Here is an 18,461-nt window from a genome sequence, read left to right as displayed (position 1 = left end):
TTACAGAGCCATAGTAATAAAAACAGCATGACACTGGCACTAAGAGATACACATCTACCAATGGTACAGAATAGAAGACACAGAGACAAACCCACATAAACACAGTTATCGCATCCTGGACCATGGCACCAAAAACATTAATTGGAGAAAAGATAGCCTCTTCAGCAAACGGTGCTGGGAATACTGGAAATCCATATGTAACAAAATGAAATTAAACCCCTATCTCTCACTCTACATAAAACTCAAAGTGGATCAAAGACATAGGCATTAAAACAGAGACCCTATACCTAACAGAAGAAAAAGCAGGCCCAAATTCTGTACCATTTTGGCTTAGAAACTGATTTCCTTAACAAGAGTTCTAAAGCGCAAGAAGTAAAATCAAAAATCAATAAATAGGATAGATTCAAACTAAAAAGCTTCTTCTCAGCAAAGGAAAGAATCATGAAGAGAAAGCCTACAGAATGGGAGAAAATCTTTACCTCACACACCTCAGATAGAGCATTAACCTTCAGGGTATATAAAGAATGCAAAAAACTCAATACCAAAACCCCAAATAACCTAATCAATAAATGGGCTAAGGAACTGAAGAGACACTTCGCAGAAGAAGAAATACAATCAAACAACAAATATATGAAAAAATGTTCAGCATCTCTAGCAATTAGAGAAATGCAAATCAAAACTACTCTAAGATTTCATCCCACTCTAGTCAGAATGGCAATTATCAAGAATATAAACAAGGGGTTGAAGTTGTGGCTCAGTGGTAGATCACTTGCCTAGCATGTGTGAGGCACTGGATTCGATCCTCAGCACCACATTAAAAATAAAATACAGGTATTGTGTTCACATACAACTAAAAAATATATTAAAAAAAAAAAGAATACAAACAATAATAAGTGTTGGCAAGGATGTAGGAGAAAAGGTACACTCATTCATCACTGGTGGGACTGCAAATTGGTGCACCTACTCTGGAAAGCAGTATGGAGATTCCTCAGAAAACTTGGAATGGAACCACCATTTGACCCAGCTATCTCACTCCTCGATTTGTACTCAAATGACTGAAAATCAGCATATTACAGAGACACAGCCACATCAATGTTTATAGCAGCTCAATCCACAATACCAAGCAAGTATGCAACCAACCTAGATGCCCTTCAACAAAATGGATAAATAAAATGTGGTATATATACACCATGGAATATTACTCGGCCTTAAAGAAGAATGACTTTATGGCATTTGCAGGTGAATGGATGGAGCTGGAGAATATCATGCTAAGCAAAACAAGCCAATCCCAAGAAACCAAAGGCTGGATATTTTCTCTGATATGTGGATGCTAATTCATAATAAGAGGGGGCTAACAAAAAATAGAGGTACTTTGTATTAGGAAGAGGGGAGTGAAGGGAGGGGAGGAGTTATGGGGGTAGAAAAGACAGTAGAACGAATCAGATATTATTACCCTATGTACATAACTGGTGTGATTCTACAACATGTATAACCAGAAGAATGAGAAGTCATACTTCATTTATGTATGATGTATCAAAATGCATTCTACTGTCATGTATAATTAATTAGAACGAATTTTAAAAAATCCATGCAACAAATTATAATATCAAAAAAATTTTTTTCTTTCAGTTTCAGTCACCTACCTGGTGCAAATGATGAAAAATTAGTAAATCCAGGCAGATTAAATAGATTTACAGGTTGTGTTGGAAAGCTGAAAGGACAAAATAAACTGGGAGATGAAGGGTGTGACGCACTACTTCCTCTTTCCTTGCTTCCAGATTTTTCTGGATGCTGATTTTGTTGGCGCATAAGTTCATTCAGCATTTGTTTCAACCTACAAAAATTTAAGAAGTCAGTAATTTTAAAACAAGCTATATTATCATCTATAAAGTATATTCAGGAAGATTATATGTAAGAAATAATTCAACAGCATGCAGGACTGTTCTGGTCCTACAACAAATAAATGCTTGCTCTGCTAGCCTTTGGAACAAGAACTGAAGGCAGTGTCTCCTGTCAGACAGCAAGTACAAGTAAATTTTTTTTGTTTATAGCTTCATTACTGGCATAACTTACACACTACAATTCACCCAATGTTAAGTATACAATTCAATAATTCAGAATTTTACAAACAAAAGTCCACAATTTCAATATGGAACAATAGAGGAATCACTGCTTATCCATTTCTCAGGTGGTTGAGAATGTGTTAATATATATTTGGTTCATGCCCTTTCTTCCTAGCAGATAACTATAACACTCTCACACAATTTTGGCACTCAAAATTGTCCACATTTCTAAGTAATCAATTACCTCTGAACATTATTCTGTTGCCATGTTAGCTGTGTGTAGCACTGGTTCAACTGGTGCATTATGAGGTGTACCTGAGGAGATGCAACATTGCTTGGCATAACACTGTAAGGACCTGTGAGAAGAGTTTGCAGCAGACAAGACAGAGTCTATTGAAAAAAAAATTTGGTAACAGTTACTGATGAGTTGAGGAAAATTTGTATTACTTCGAAAATAATACAAATAAGATACTTATTTTTGTAGTAAACTTTACCTGCTGGTCTTGCATCAAAGTCTGACAAATATTGACACTGAAGTCAAGTTGTTTCTTAAGCTGGTTAATTTGTTCTTGCCATTGTTCTTTCTCTTCTACATAAGAGAGCTCTGATACCCACCGAAGGTTTTCTTGCCGTTGCATGCTGATATTCTGTTGTTGTCTTGTCTTGGCTAATGGGCGATAATTTCCATCTGCCGAGAAAGGGCGATTGTTCTTCCACCTAACATAGAATTTAAAGCCTTAAGTTATCACATATAATAATTCGGTTTTTAAAATACAGCCATAAACCTGATATCCTAGTCTCTAAGCAAATATTCTCGTGAAGTTCAAAGGACTTATAAAATATAAAAAATAGAGGGGAAAACCTGCAATTTTCTAGTTTTAAACCATTTTTAAAAACTGCTTCCCTGTCTTTTTCCTTCATGTCTTTACACAGAAGAGCCCATTTATTTCTGTATTCTTCTGTCAAATGAAAACACTGACTATACTACAATCTTCCATTCCTCATGCTTTAAGTTTAACCACACACATTCCATTAAGTGGAACTATTCTATCTAACCATCTTTTATTCATGAAAAAATTGTTTTCACTGTTATAAATCAAAATGCAGTTAATATTTTTAAAAAATTTCTTTGAGATGGAGTCTTGAGCCCAGGTTGGTCCTGAACTAGGCTCAAGTGATCCTCTCCTTAGCCTCCTGAATAGTTAAAAACTATAGACAGTGTGCCCCCAGGTCCACAATGCAATTAATATCTTTGTTGACACATCTTTTCACTATCCATCATTTTTCATTTTTGCTTAATTCCCCAAAATAGTAGCAAAAATGAAAACTTATGTATGAATCTTGACACAGTCTAGCTGGGACCAGCAACACCTGTGATATATTAATAAAAGCAGTCTCTGTCCCTGGTTTTTAGCATAACACTCTAAAAACCCTTGACATCTCCTGAGTGGTAGAATGTCTTTTGTTATTCATAATAAGCCCATTGCAACCATACCTGAGTTTATACTAATGAAGTAACTATTGGAAGGCCCTATATATCTTCATGATGGAGAAGGGAGTGGTCACTAGAAAAACCAACCAGTCCATTTAGAGGGTTATAATTTTCAGACTCATCCCCTGAACTCCAGAGGAGACAAAGAGGCCAGAGCTTGCATTTAATCAACAATGGTTTTATTGATCACACCTATGCAATGAAATGCCCATAAAACCCCTAAACAATGTAGTTCAGAAAGCTTCTAGGTTGGTGAGCACATCAAGGTGTAGGAAAGTGGTATAGCAAGAGGACACAGAAGATCTGCATACCTCCTCACCCCATACACTGCTTTATGTATTTCTTTCACTTGATGGTACTTGAATCGTACTTATAATTGGTAAATATAAGTAAGTGTTTTCCTGCGTTCTGTGAGTTGCTCTTACAAATTATCAACTGAAAGAAGGGTTGTGGGAACTCTCAAATTTGTAGCCACGTTAGACAGAAGTACAATTATCCTAGGGACTAAGCATTTACATCTGAAATGAGGATACTCTTGTGGAAATGAACTCCTTTACTTATGAGGTCTATACTAACTCTTGTATAGAGTGCTATAAATGTGCTACAAATGAATTTTAAGATACTGAGCTAGTTTGGAGAATTGTATAATTCCGTGGTGTCAAAAACCCGAGATACTTAAAATCAAGCAAAAAACTAAAACAAACAAACAAACCTATTTTTAGATTCCTTTGCATTATAGGAATTGTGATTCACACTATTAGGAGGATACATAGAAAAATTATCATTAGAACTGGCATCTTGCTCTTCTTCCTCTTCTTCATCTGTCCGAACAATTCCTTCAGAAAGGTAACCATCTTCATCTCCTTCTTCATCTAAGGCACACTGAGTAGAACCTCCCCAAGTTGCCATTGTTCTAGTGATTAAGAGACATAAAACAGTTTCCATTCTGAAAGTAAGCTAAATACTTTATGCACCAGACCTAATATCAAACATATATATATATATATATATATAAACACACACATTTAATCGTAACTCTATAAGATAAATGGTACTCTCCTAATTATTGCTATACAGATTAGTTTGCCTTCCATCAAACAATTCTTTAATTGAATTGAAATAGTAATTACCTCCCCAGGAACTTTTTTTTTTGCAGTACTGGGGATTAAACCCTGAGGCACTCTACCACTGAGCTATAATCCTAACCTTTTTTATTTATTTATTTATTTATTTTTACCTTTTTTATTTTTTGAGAAAAGATCATGCTAAATTGCTAAAACCAGCCCTAGCACTTGCAATTCTCCTGCTTCAGCCTCTAGAGTATATGGGATTACTGGCATGCGCCACTGCACCTGGCCCTTAGGACTTTTTTCCTTAACTAAACCTCCCTCAACTTTTCCTTGACTGACAATTCTCTACTTAAGTGCTATCCAAAAGAATTTTCTGTGTGCTGGGGATACAGCTCAGTTGGTAGAATGCTTGCCTCCCATGCACAAGGCCCTGGGTTTAATCCCAGAACCACAAAAACAAATAAACAATCAAAACAACTTTTTGCAATAGTGATAATGATTGATACCTGTGCTGCACTACACAGCGGATGCTAGGTACACATAGCTACTGGCACTTAAAATGTGGTTGATAGGAAATAAAAATTTTCATTTCATTTTAATTTAAAGAGCCACCAATATCTATGGGCTGCTGTTTTAGGATGTACAACTTTAGTCCAGGAATGTAGCACAGTGGTAAAGCTTGTGCTCTGCAGGCATAGGGCCTTGGATTTAATACCCAGCATCATAACAACAACAACAACAAAAAAAACAATATACAACTCTAGACCAATGGTTCTGCTCATAAAAACTATCTGAAGAAAGCTGTAAAAGAACAAATGTGTAATTACCAGAAAAGAATACTGATAATACAGTTTGATCAATAAAACACAGAATAAAACTCCAAAAATAGGATAAGTTCTAAGAGGAAGACAGTACAATGTGGTAGAAATGTTTTCTAAGGATAGGAAAATGTAAAGTTGCAAAAAATCTGGATTTCTAAAATTAAGATATAAATATTACTATATAGCAACTAACTGGTCTTATAGATAACCAACTCTTTGTGAAATATTCTAAATATGGAAATGGTGAACTTAAATCCTAAAATCTAAAATGTTTTGTATAATAAAATGTTTTAAGATCCTCAAGATTCTTACAAATAGAAGATGTTCAATTTAAGTAAAAAACTGATTTTTTCCCCTGGTCTGTTAGAAAAACAAGACATCAAGCATTTTCTTTTTATAGGCTTAAAACTTTAAGAAAATAAGATTTATAGACATTAGAAAATCTGTTATCACCATTTATCACATGCCATAATAATTTGAGAAAGCTGATTTTAAAAAGGCAAATGGCTGGATTCAGTCAAATTGAGTCACAAAGGTGATACCTAAAACACTAGCCTCAATGAAACAGCAGATTTATGCTGTCGTATCAAGGGGGAAAAACAAACTGCTTTGCCTAAAGTTTGACATTATTTAAAAAGTGATTTAAACTACTCTCTTACTTTTCTGTTCTACTTTGTTGAGGAGTACACAGGTTCTCAGATCCATCACTTCTCAATGACACGGCCAATGGAGACGTAGTTTCAGCTAGACCTTGTCTCCTCTGATGTTCAGCCATTAGAGCTTCAAGCTGCTTTCTTCTCTGTCGAAGCTCTTCCCTTAATATTTCATGTCTTCGCATGTCTGACCACAACTATTATTTTAAAAATCAGAGTCAAGTAAATATTTGGATTTGCTGTAGCCTTAAAGAATATTGTTGGTACTACAGAACTTTCTATTTTCACTCTATCCTTTTGATGATAAGATTTCTTTGAAGGTTAAAATAATATTTTAGTGATGATTAAGAAAATATTAGGTAATCTTTAATTGTTAATGAAAATAAGCAGCACTCAAACTTCAGGAACTATTTGAGAAAAGACACAATATTATCTACAAATTATATATATATGTAGTGCTAAGTGATTAGTCTTTCCAATTGAAACAATTAGTGTCTGCTGTAACTAAACTCTTACATGTAATTCTGCTAAGTATTTGCTAATAAAGAGCATGATTATTTTGAAACAATGCCAGCATAATTATTTTTTGTAAAAAAAAAAATGTTTTACTCCACGGCTGGGGTTGTATCTCAGCTTGCCTAGCATGTGTGAGGCACTGGGTTCAATTCTCAACACCGCATATAATAAAATAAAGAGGGGCTGGGGTTGTGGCTCAGTAGTAGAATGCTCACCTAGCACATGCAAGGCCCTAGGTTCGATCCTCAGCACCACATAAAAATAAATAAAATAAAGGTACTGTATTCAACTACAACTAAAAATAAATAAATAAATAGATAGATAAAAGTCCATTGATTAAAAAAAATAAATAAAAAAATAAAAGAGGTTTATTCCAAGTAGAAGACACAAAACACAAAACATGTTTCAAGTAGAATACTGCCAGCATGTGTAAAGCCTTACATTCAATCCAACAACTGCTAAAACAAAACACCCTATGCTTCACAGATACTGTTCTCCATCTTATGATGTGTCTTAAGACCAACTCAGGAAATATAATGAGTTTACCATACCTCATTATCTACTACTGAAGAATCTTCAGGTTCAAAAACAGATTTGCTTGTATTGGTCTCATTTTCATTAGTGGTTGGGGTTGAAGTAACAGCTGGTATGTATTTTTTTGTGGGACAATTACCCACAGTAGTGGCTGACAGCTAAAAAAGAATTGGCAAAACTATTATGAGGTATTAAAGTAATAATATTATTTTCATAAAAGTAGTTAGTATACTTCTTCTCTGGATCTTTAGTGACATGTTTAATCTGTTATTACTAGACCCCAAATGCCATCATCATCTGAAAATAACATATAAAAACATAGGCTAAAGTTGAAAAGTAATACTCAGGAACAACAAAAGCAATAGAAATCAAAATTCTGTATTCCTAACCTAACACTGTCACATATTCCTCTGGATATTATTTAGATTGGGGATAAAGAACAAAAGGATTAGATAATGTAGAAAAGGTAAGAGTTTTGAAAATAAATGATTTTATCAGAAACATATATGCTTTGGTATGTTTCCCTTTCTTCAAAAACAAAATATAGGGGCTGGGGTTGTGGCTCTAAGGTAGAGCACTTGCCTAGCATGTGTGGAGGAACTTGGTTCGATCCTCAGCACCACATAAAAAATAAAATAAAGTTATTGTGTCAACCTACAACTAAAAAATTAACGTTTTATATATATATATATACATATATATATATATATATATACATATATATATATATATAGCTAAAAATAAAGCTAACCAATAAATTTTATGAAAATCTCAGAAAAGAATTATTATACCATTCTCATATCAATCCTATACCTGATTATCTGACATGACCAAATATAGCTTATTTTCTGTTCAAACTGAAAGACCCATACTATACAGTACTATTAAATAAACAAAAGCATATATATTTTATTTTCACAGAAAACTTATAATAAGGACAGATGCAGTGGCACATGCCTATAAAATCCCAGCAGCTGAAGAGGCTGAGGCAGGAGAATTACAAGTTCAAACCTAGCCTCTCAGCAACTTAACAAGGCCCTAAGCAACTTAGTGAGACCCTATTTCAAAATAAAATATAAAAAAGGACTGAAGATGTGGGTCAGTGGTTAAGTGCTCCTAAGTTCAATCCCTGGTACTGGAAAAGAAAACTTATAATGATTTAAAACCTTTATTATGTAATCCTAGGCCAATAAAATATGAAAATACTGGTTTATAACTGCAAAGTTCAAACCAGAATATTTTAATATAATAAACACTTAGAAGTAGTCATGTTCTGAATCAATGGCTTATCAGCCCAGTAAGAATAAAAATGATTAATTCCCATGATTTCATAGTATATCCCCAGCCCATTATTTCATCAATTTCATTAATTCCCAAATTAGTAGATATAAATCTGACACATCAGTACTAGAAAAAGGCAAAGAACATTATCAACTGACATTAGTTTTTTTTGGTTGTTGTTTTGTTCGGTTTTGTTTTTCCAATACTGGGGATTGAGCATAGGGCCTAGCACTTGGTAGGCAAGCATTCCACCACTGAGCTACATTCCATCCCTAAACTTTAGGTTTTGAACACCTCTTTGCCTAAGCAAACTGAAAGAAATAATTCTTAATTACCTGCAGGTCAGGACATGCCTTTTGCAAAGCTTGAATTTTCTCTTGAATCTCAATCAGTTTCTTTCTTTCTTCCTGCAATTGTTTTAGCTCTCGCTGTTGTTGCTGTAGTTTAGCCTCATAAAATTTCTCTCTATAATTAAATTGACATTTTATTTGTAGACTCCCAATAAAAGTTGATGACAACATTAAGCAAAATAAAACAAAATACCTAGCCAAGAACTTTCTCTGTTAACAAGCACTAGATTTTTACTAAGTAAAAGCCAAAAGCTTTGCATACCTTGCCTTTTCGTTTCCACCAGTATCTTTCTGTGTTTTGTTAGCACTTCCTCTAGTATTATTTGAATTTTGTTTAATGTCTTCTTCTGCTGGGTAGAAGTCATCCAAATTTGATGTATTGGCAGAAGTAACCCCTTGAGCTGCATCATCATCCTAAATAGCACAATTATATTAAAACATATCTTAGATATCTCTTGATATCTAGAGACATTATTAGATTCACACCTTACCAAATGCACTAGATCATAAAATTTTACATAACACAAATTAATGCAATAGAGAAAACACAATAATTTTTATAGAAAACTGAAGTTCATTCTCAACCAATGGTGAGGAATGAATTCTAAGACTAAATGAACACATTCAAAATATGGGTTACCAACTACTCAGTTGCTACGGTTTAAGTGTCTCCCCCAAGGGTTCAAGTACTGAAATTTAATCCCCACTATAAAGTATGTGAGAGTGAATACTAATCTCACTTTAGTGTTGAGAAGTGATTAGAATTAGATAGAGTTGCCAGGTAAAATCCCAATAACTAAATATTGGTGGGTTTATAGGAAAGGTGGAAAGACCAAAAGACACACATATGTGTTCCCTGTCACTTGCTATGTAACACTATGAATTGCCTACAGATTCTGTGAGCCAAAAGGCAACCATCAGATATGGGCTCTTAAACCTTCAGAACTATGAGCGAAATAAATCTATTTATTTCTATAAAGTTACCCAGCCAGACAACCTAGTAATAACCAAAATTCTATTTTTTTTTTTTTTTTTTTTGTACCAGGGATTTAACCCAGGGGCACTTAAGCACTGAGCCACATTCCCAGGCCTTTTTAAATATATATTTTTTTTATTTAGAGACAAGGTCTCATTGAGTTGCTTAGGACCTCACTAAGTTGCTGAGGCTGGCTTTTAACTTGCAATCCTCCGGCCTCAGCCTCTTGAGCTGCTGGGATTACAGGTGTGCGCCAAAACTTGTCTTTTCTCATCTTGAGCAACTATTACTAGGAAGATATGAACTTTATGTTTTTTTCCAGTAATTATGATGTTTGAGATAGGATATTCTCACTATATTTGTATTTACTAAAGAGGAAAGAGAAAAAATGGGGTAATTTTTAAAGAGGGTCAGTGACAATGAATTTTGATTGTTTGAAATTGTTACTATAAAAATTTATCTATTATCAAGAGTGCCCAGCTCCACTGGTAATTTTTTTCTCCTCTTCATGTTCTGCAGAAAGCTAATCTTTGATACCCCTCAGCAACTTTGCATCAATCTAAACACTAACATAACCTATTAGTGATATTGATAGGAAGATGGAAAGAAACTGTACTGTAACTTCAGAAAAGGAGAAGCTGGATCACAAAGTATTTTTACAGAATAAAAAGTAGACAAACTAAAGCATGAGAAATAATGCAAAACAGAGCTTCCTGAAATTTCAGATGGTAGTATGAGGGTGCCTAAACAACTGAAATGATATGAACTACAGCATTAAAATAAAGCTGAAAAATTAACACACATTTTAATATACAATGCATCATAGACTGGAAAACAAAAGATAACAATTTCTGGAGGCTTACTGATACATTAGGCTTCATTAAGGCCTTACTCTAAGTTTTCCAGGATTTTAAATCAGAAAGACTAACAGTTTATATAAACATAATAACTATGTATGTTTAAACCTTCTCCTGTGTCCCTGAGAACCAGGATATAAATACAGGTATAAGAAAAAGAGTACTACATTCAACATGAAAAAAGACTAAAAACTATTAACGTTAGATATAAAATGTTGGAAGTTTTAGATAACTCCTGTAAGAGCTCTCTTTCAGGAAGGGGCATTTAATCCTTCTGGTCTGCAGTTTTCTTATTTCTCATATATGTATTTCAAGTCTTAGAAAAGAATTCCATTCAATATAAGCCTGAAATTAAGCCATATAAGCCACCAAGTTATTCCTCAGTTCTTATCTACTATTTCCATACTTTTAAAGAAAACAATCTTAGAAAAAAATGTAAAATTAGCAAATGCAATATCTGAAATAGCATAACCCATTATTAGTATTTATTTTAGAAGTTTTTTAAAGTTTTTTTTCAAATGGCAATATAGTCATATAATGAACTTCAAAAAGTAAGACATTTAGAAAAGTCTCATTTACAGCATTGTCTTCCAATTGATTCCATTCTCCATAGGCAATTGATATTATCAATTTGATTATACAAGCAAAAATAAATATACGTAAGAATGTATACCTCCATATGTTTGCATACATGTTTACATGTGTTCCTGCACCCTCTTTTCCTCCACAGCTCTTCTTATAATAGGGAAAATCAAAAAAAGGCCAAGCCAATGCTACTAATGCTTAAATAAGCCACAGCATATAAAGATAATAAAATGTCATCAAAGGTATGGGGAAAAGGACTCAATCAAACATCACTACTCTGGAAAGCAATTAAACAGTATCCATTAAAGTTAAAATGTACATAAATGAGGCCACAGTAATTCAAATTTTTCATATCTACTTTAGAAAAACATAAACACAAAGAGACTTATAAAAAATGTTAAAGCTAGGAGCAGTGGCACATATCTCTTTTAATCCCAGCTATTCCAGTGGCTGAGGCAGGAGGAAATTGCAAGTTCAAGGTCAGCCTGGGCAACTTACCAAGACAGTGTCTCAAAATAAAAAATGCTGGGGATATGACACAATGGTAGAGTGATTTGCCAACTAGGCATTGAGGGCCTGAGCTCAATCCCTACTACAGAGAGAGAGAGAGAGAGAGAGAGAGAGAGAGAGAGAGAGAGAGAAAAGAAAAAGAAAAAAAGAGAAAGCTCACTGGCATTTCTAAATAGTGAAAAATTAGAAAAGTATGCGTTGGCAGGATGCTAGCTAGATTAACTAAAGTTAAGTTCCACTGATACTACAGAAAACTATGCTACATTTAAAAAGTATTATAAGTACTCTGTGTTAGGTATACTTGATTGCCTATATAATTATTTTTACTTCATAGTTATTTATATAATTATATAGAACAGTAAATGCTGAAGAGAGGTTTTCTAAGACATTGTAAAGTAGGGGAAAAAGCAAGCTATAAAATAATACTTAAGTGTATTATATGATTTGTAACAAATAAACAAAAGAAAATGATGTGCATTTTTTTGAATGATGCATACCAAAGTATACAAATGCAGAGAAAAGATCTAATAATATATAATTTGTAAATCTGTGTAAAGAAGTTGTGAATGAAAGTCAAGAGGGAGTTTACTAATAATGTATATTTTCTTTTAATGATGACAGCATATCCATTTTTTACTTGAAAATTCAAAGAAAGAAGCATTTCAAAAGATTAAAACATGAGTTTTTCACTCATGATGAAAACCATTTTTCTATACCTTTATTAATGTGGTTAATGTTAATGCTGTATCCTCCATAACTTTCAAGCTAAAACTCAATGAAAATAAATCATTCAGTTTTTTACCAGAGATGTGAAAACTGCTGATATTACCCTAAGTTACAGATATCACAAACAAGTTTTTTGGCCAAAAATCATAACACTACTTTAGAGTCTCTAAAATATTTCTATAGTGATTACATTACTAGAAAAAGTTTAACAATACATAAAAGATGGAAAAGATAAACAGGAATGATTTTAAAAGTCAAATCATTTTGGTCACTCTAGATAGATTATATCCATTCTAGTAAACTACAAAAGGCAAATAAGTCTTTGGACCATATTAGTTAATAAAGAAGTAATATTACTTACACAATTAGACATTCGTATATATAGACTACCTTTTACAATCTATGATTAGTAGTTCCAACTTTGTGGTTGGCATGGTGGTGCACACCTGTAATCCCACCTGCTCAGGAGGCCGAGATTGGGGGGTCAGTGGTTTGAAGATAGCTTAGGCAAAACCCTGTCTCAAAAACTAAAAAAGCCAACAAAACAAAATAGGCTGGGGGTGTAGCTCAGTGGTAGAGCACTTTCCTAACAGAAAATTCCTGGGTTCAACCACCAGCCATGACTGGGGGAAAAATAAAAATCCAACTTTAGTTGGCTTTACTAGGATAAAGGGGTTTTTCTTCTTTACCTCAAATGTGTTGAAATCTCAGGCTCTGGTATCAGGAAGTCTAAATTCTGGTCCTGAAGTTGTATAACATTGGGCAATTAAAACCTCTTCACAAGGACTCTAACTCTGGGTTGACTTGTGACTATGGGCCAGTACTTTTTTGTGGGGGTGGTGGTAACTGGGAATTGAACCCAGGGACACTTAACCACTGAGCCACATCCCCAGCCCTTTTCTGTATTTTATTAGAGCCAGGGTCTTGCTAAGTTGCTAAGGCTGGCTTTGAGTTCACAATCCTCCTGTGGCCTCCGGAGCCACTGGGATTACATACATGTGCCACCACACTCAGCTTAGGTTCTTAATTCTTCCTGATGTTCAATTTCCTTATTACGAATGTAGACGATTTATTTCATAGAATTATATGAAGAATAATGTAATGATGTGTAGACTATAATTGCTTGATTTAATCCTTTACTATCCAAACCAAGATAGTTTTGAAAATGAAAGGAGAAACTTGATAATAATTATGCCAGAAAAGAGATATAAATTGGTGTTTTCTCAGGCAAGCTAGAATATCCAGTTATAGTTAATATAATTTTCTTTGGTATAGAGGCTATAATAGATTTATGTGAATTCTAGTCTAGAGTAGGAACTTAAAAATATCTTCCAAAACTGAGGAGTTTTGCTCTTCCTTTATCTCATCCTCTTTTCACTTGGTTATATATATAGCATGTCTCAGAGAATGGATGATAGCATATAACAAAAAAGTATGTCAAAAGGTCTTTGGGAAAGGACCCCATGCCCTGAAAATGGTAGGCTGGATTTGGGAGTGATTGCCAGTAGTGACTTAAAAACTCAAAATTTAGGTAACCCAAGACCATAGAGGCCCAAAATACCCAGGAAGATACTAAGATTCAGGAGAGCTTCTGTCTCCCATGCTAGGTGGGAACAGAAACAACATGGGTTGTCTTGACCTGAACTCTTACATATGGTGACTGAGTTTAGCTAGTCCAAATTGTGCTATAATACATGTAATATACACACCCAATTTTAAAGGCTTATCACAAAAAACAATGTGGAATATTTCATTAATAATTTTTAATACTGATTACAGTTAAAGTGATAATATCTGGATATACCAGACTAAATAAAATTTATTATTACTTTTTAACTGTGAAAAAAACCCTCTTCAATCTCTTTAATACCTATCTCATTTGAATGTTATAAAATCTACATAAGGCTAGTGTCATAGGCAAAAACAAAAACAAAATAGTCTGGTTTGTAAATAAAGCTATACTAGAAGACAACAATGCTTCTTTGTTTACGTAAGGCTGCTTTTGCACTGAAAAGTTGTGAAAGAGATTGTATACACTATAAAGACTGAAATACCTACTAATACCCCTCACAGATGTCTGAGGTATATTGGGTAAAATACTAAGCCTTGCATATAAGAAACAAAATTACAGTGGGGGATGTAACTCAGGGTACAGTGCTTTCTAGCATCTTTGAGGCCCTGGGTTAGATCCCTAGCACAAGAGGAAAAAAATGCATATCAGTATAATTATACCAACATAATTATTAAACACATACATAAACTTTATAAAGACTGTACTCACTATTTAGCAAACATGCAGTATTTACCTGCACCATAGCAACAAGATCTTGTAGCTGTCTAAGTTTCTGTTTTGCAGCCATAAGTCTATTAATCTTCTGTTCAAATTCTGCATCTTCTGGAGCCTCATCAACCAGACTGCTTCTATGACTAGACAATGAAGCTCCACTGACCCCCTCCTCTTCTGCTTCTTCCTCCTCTTCCTCATCATCTTCACCTTGAGTTACATGCATTCCCTGTTCTCCTTCTCTATTGTATCGACAATCTATTAAAAACATGTATCATTCAAATCAATAATTTTAAAATAAACTTGAGTATTAATAAAAAAAAATCCACTTCACAGAATAATATGGCAAAATTATCTGTAAATGCAGTCAATCATACCTAAAGGAGGCATGTTTAGAGCTCTAATGTTGGCAGCAGATCTGTTGTTAATTTCACAATTAGAATTCACTGATCTCCCATCTCTATTATTAGAAACACACTGTGTATTACTATTACTATTTACTTCATTCCAGGTAGCAGCTACTTGTGGATTTCTGCAAGAAAGAAAACAACCTAAAGTTATTTAAGTTGTTTTTTTTTTTAAGTTTCAGAGTGGTAGTAAAACAGCTGCAAACTAAGAACACAATTAACTATTTTATTTAAGTTCAAACTAAATAATGTGCTTCTCTTTCCCATTAGCTTTTTGCATCTATGTTATTAGGAAATTTGTGAAGAAAAACATCGAAAATCAAAATACACCTAAAAATAAAGAAGTAGGAAAATGCTAAGTTAAATACCTCTTATGATTACTTGCATTTGATCTAACAGCAAATTTACTAAATTATTAAATAATTCCCTATTTTTCTTTATAGAGCAGGGATGATTATACTAATCAAAACAGTAGATTTGCAAGAAAAAAAGCTTAAATAAAAGGTAAATAGCAATTTATTAAGGTATTTTCTCCCCACACTGAAAATATTAGGTTTGAAAACCAATCTTAAATAAAGTTCTTACCGAATGTTAGTAACAGGTTCAGAATTTTCATGCTCAGAATCGTATTCTGACTCTTCAGTTTCTTCATCTTTTGTGTTTTCATTTACAGCATCTGTCATCATATCTGATGTTTGTTCATAATAATGGACTAATTCTCTTAATTCATTCAATCTCTTTCGAACTTCATTTAACTTCCTGATAAAAATATATAATATTAACACCCATCTTAACAGAACAAAAAAAAAAACAAAAAGCCCACACATTATTTTCGTATAACAGCAGTCAGCACAAAAACATTTTATACCTAGTCAAATACCTAGGGAATCTCATGAGTTTAATAAAGCAATAAGTTTAATCTCAAGTATGGTTCCCTCAAAATCTCATGACTTTATTTTCTTGTGTTAGGAACAAAGGCATAAAAAATCCACTTCAATTTAATTGTTCACTTTAAGCAGGTATAAATGTTGACAGCTAAAAACTCATTGTCAAAAATACTTCTAGGTTTCTTTATAAGAGTCAAAAGCATGAAGTATTATATTAAATACTCAATTTAAATACAACTTCTCAGACAAATCAGCTATACAGATATTATTGAGCATTTACAAAAGATTACCAACTAGTCTACACGTAGAGATCTATAAAATGCATGCTATTTTCACCAAAATTAAATTTGTTGAATTTTACAAAATGCCAGGAACTATGCCAAGGTTTCTTAATCTTTAAAAATCTTTATAAATTGAAATATCATATTCTATGCCATAAATACAATTCCTATGTGTCAATTAAAAACTGTATTTTAAAAAATTTAATGTTATTAAATATTAACCCTATTTTGCAGATGCAAAAATAGCCTTAGTAATGGTAAGTAATTTGTCCAGTGACATAGCCTTGTATGATATAATTTCAGACCTGAGCTCGATCATTTGAATATAGAAATATTTTAACTACAGTCCTAGCTATTTCTGATCCTTTCTTTAAAAACAAGAAAAACATCTGCTCACTGAAGTTACCTATTTTATAATGTCATATTTCTCTTCGATTATTCATAGAATGCACATATAATAAATTCCTTTTTACCATCACACTTTAGTATGCTTATTAAATAACTTTAGTTTCTCCAAAATTTTTTAACACAAAGGGGAAAAAATGCCAAGTTTATCCCCATTATTTAATTCTAATTTATGTGAATAAGGATTATAAAAAATATTTTACTGTAGTTTTTCAGTTGGGTTCAGATGGCCTTCATTTTCATTCTCATTCTGAGGACCTAGAGAAGCGGCAGGATAAGAAACAGATGATACAAGGCTGCTGTTGGACTCTCCATTGACAACTGGTACCAAGCCTACAGGAACAGAGGGGGCTGAAACTGTACTTCTCTGATCTCCACTTCTCTGTGGAGAGGCTGAAGAAGGCACAACTATAAAAAAGAAAAATATTACCAGTTACCATAAACAAACAAGGCACCAAGCAACTCTTATTAATAATATGCTTAGAGATAGACCAAAAAGTAAACATCATTAACATTTTAAATTTTATAGTTAAATTTTTGAAACTTGAGTATATATTCAAGTAATTTGCTTATTAATATACTCCACAACCAAACACATCAAAATACACACAGAAAATACATTTTTATATCTTTTACATTATAGTTACTGGGCGACTGGGGTTGGAGGAGTGGACAAGATAGACACTGATAAGAATCATGATGTTGTATTCTGGAAAAATAACTAGAAGAGTACTCTGCTAAACTTGGTTCTGGAGTTAACAGGTCCCCTAGGTGTGATGTGCATTCATAATCTGCAAATCATAGGGAGCCCTAACTAATTAGGTCTTATGAATACTAAGATTGAGCTTTATTCCAGGAGACAAAGTAAAAGTGCTAACGTGACTGTGATACATCTATACCATGAAATGCTAACTGGAAAACCATTTTTTAACTAGATAAAAATCAATCCTGTAAAGTCTTTGAACTAATCTAATTACTTTTCTGTCCACATACATCAAAGATATTTTATGCCTCCATGGACAATTAATGAAGACATAATCTTTGCGCTTCTACTTCTATCACTTCAAAACTACTGTCATTTCTCTTAAAAGGACCATCATTGTTTACTACTCACTTAAATAACACAATTACTATAGCTGGGTTCTAGTAGTCTTTTTACTCTATTCTTTAACCTTTCTAACTGTTGGTGCTGCCCTCACACTATTTTCCAATGGGAAAAAATGACCTATTAAAATCATTAGCACAGTACTACTTTCTTTATATGTATAAAACTGACCACAATGACATGAGCACAACTTTCAAATTTTAAGTTTTTCTTAGCTGTTTTCACCTTTTCTTGTATAAGAAAGGGATTGGGATTATACTCTACTTAGAGGAAGAGGGGATTAGGAGAGATCAGGGAAAAGGAGTATGTTTCAGGGCAGAATTAGTAAGGTTCATTTGGAGGTGGCAGAGAAACAGAAGATGTGTAGAGAATAAAGAAAAGGACTGTGGTGAGCCGTTCTAATTAGACCGTGGCCGCCATTAGAAGATGGCGCCGGCTTCCACTGTGGCCTGTGACAAACAACTCCTAATATGGAGAATTGGCACGCAATCCCTTCCCATCCTATGAGAAAGGTCCACGTGGCAGCTTAAGATTGGTATGCGGGAGGCTTTATTAGGCTGTGCTTGGGCGCTCGGCGGCGGGTCGCTAGAAGATGATACTTGAATCAAGGCCTGAATAAACTGCTGAAAGAAGAATCCTGTGTCGTGTTTTCCCTTGC

The 18,461-nt window shown here is 33.7% G+C and overlaps 1 protein-coding gene across 1 annotated transcript in view; it reads right to left on the bottom strand.

Annotated features, from left to right (window-relative positions):
• Pcm1 (pericentriolar material 1) overlaps positions 1 to 18,461 on the bottom strand; it is a 93,332-nt gene that overhangs the window by 41,268 nt on the left and 33,603 nt on the right. Inside the window, exons 11-22 of the mRNA XM_048791766.1 lie at positions 16,902 to 17,128; positions 15,711 to 15,884; positions 15,096 to 15,250; positions 14,741 to 14,976; positions 9,043 to 9,194; positions 8,766 to 8,895; positions 7,167 to 7,307; positions 6,106 to 6,296; positions 4,268 to 4,468; positions 2,558 to 2,780; positions 2,308 to 2,453; positions 1,644 to 1,834 (exon numbers count right to left, since the gene is read on the bottom strand). Of these exons, the coding sequence (XP_048647723.1) occupies positions 1,644 to 1,834; positions 2,308 to 2,453; positions 2,558 to 2,780; positions 4,268 to 4,468; positions 6,106 to 6,296; positions 7,167 to 7,307; positions 8,766 to 8,895; positions 9,043 to 9,194; positions 14,741 to 14,976; positions 15,096 to 15,250; positions 15,711 to 15,884; positions 16,902 to 17,128 (2,167 nt within the window). The remainder of the gene's footprint in view (positions 1 to 1,643; positions 1,835 to 2,307; positions 2,454 to 2,557; positions 2,781 to 4,267; positions 4,469 to 6,105; positions 6,297 to 7,166; positions 7,308 to 8,765; positions 8,896 to 9,042; positions 9,195 to 14,740; positions 14,977 to 15,095; positions 15,251 to 15,710; positions 15,885 to 16,901; positions 17,129 to 18,461) is intronic.

Source organism: Marmota marmota, unplaced genomic scaffold (genome assembly GCF_001458135.2).
Source record: "Marmota marmota marmota unplaced genomic scaffold, marMar, whole genome shotgun sequence".
Lineage (NCBI taxonomy): Eukaryota > Metazoa > Chordata > Mammalia > Rodentia > Sciuridae > Marmota > Marmota marmota.
This window is presented reverse-complemented; position numbering and strand designations above follow the sequence as displayed.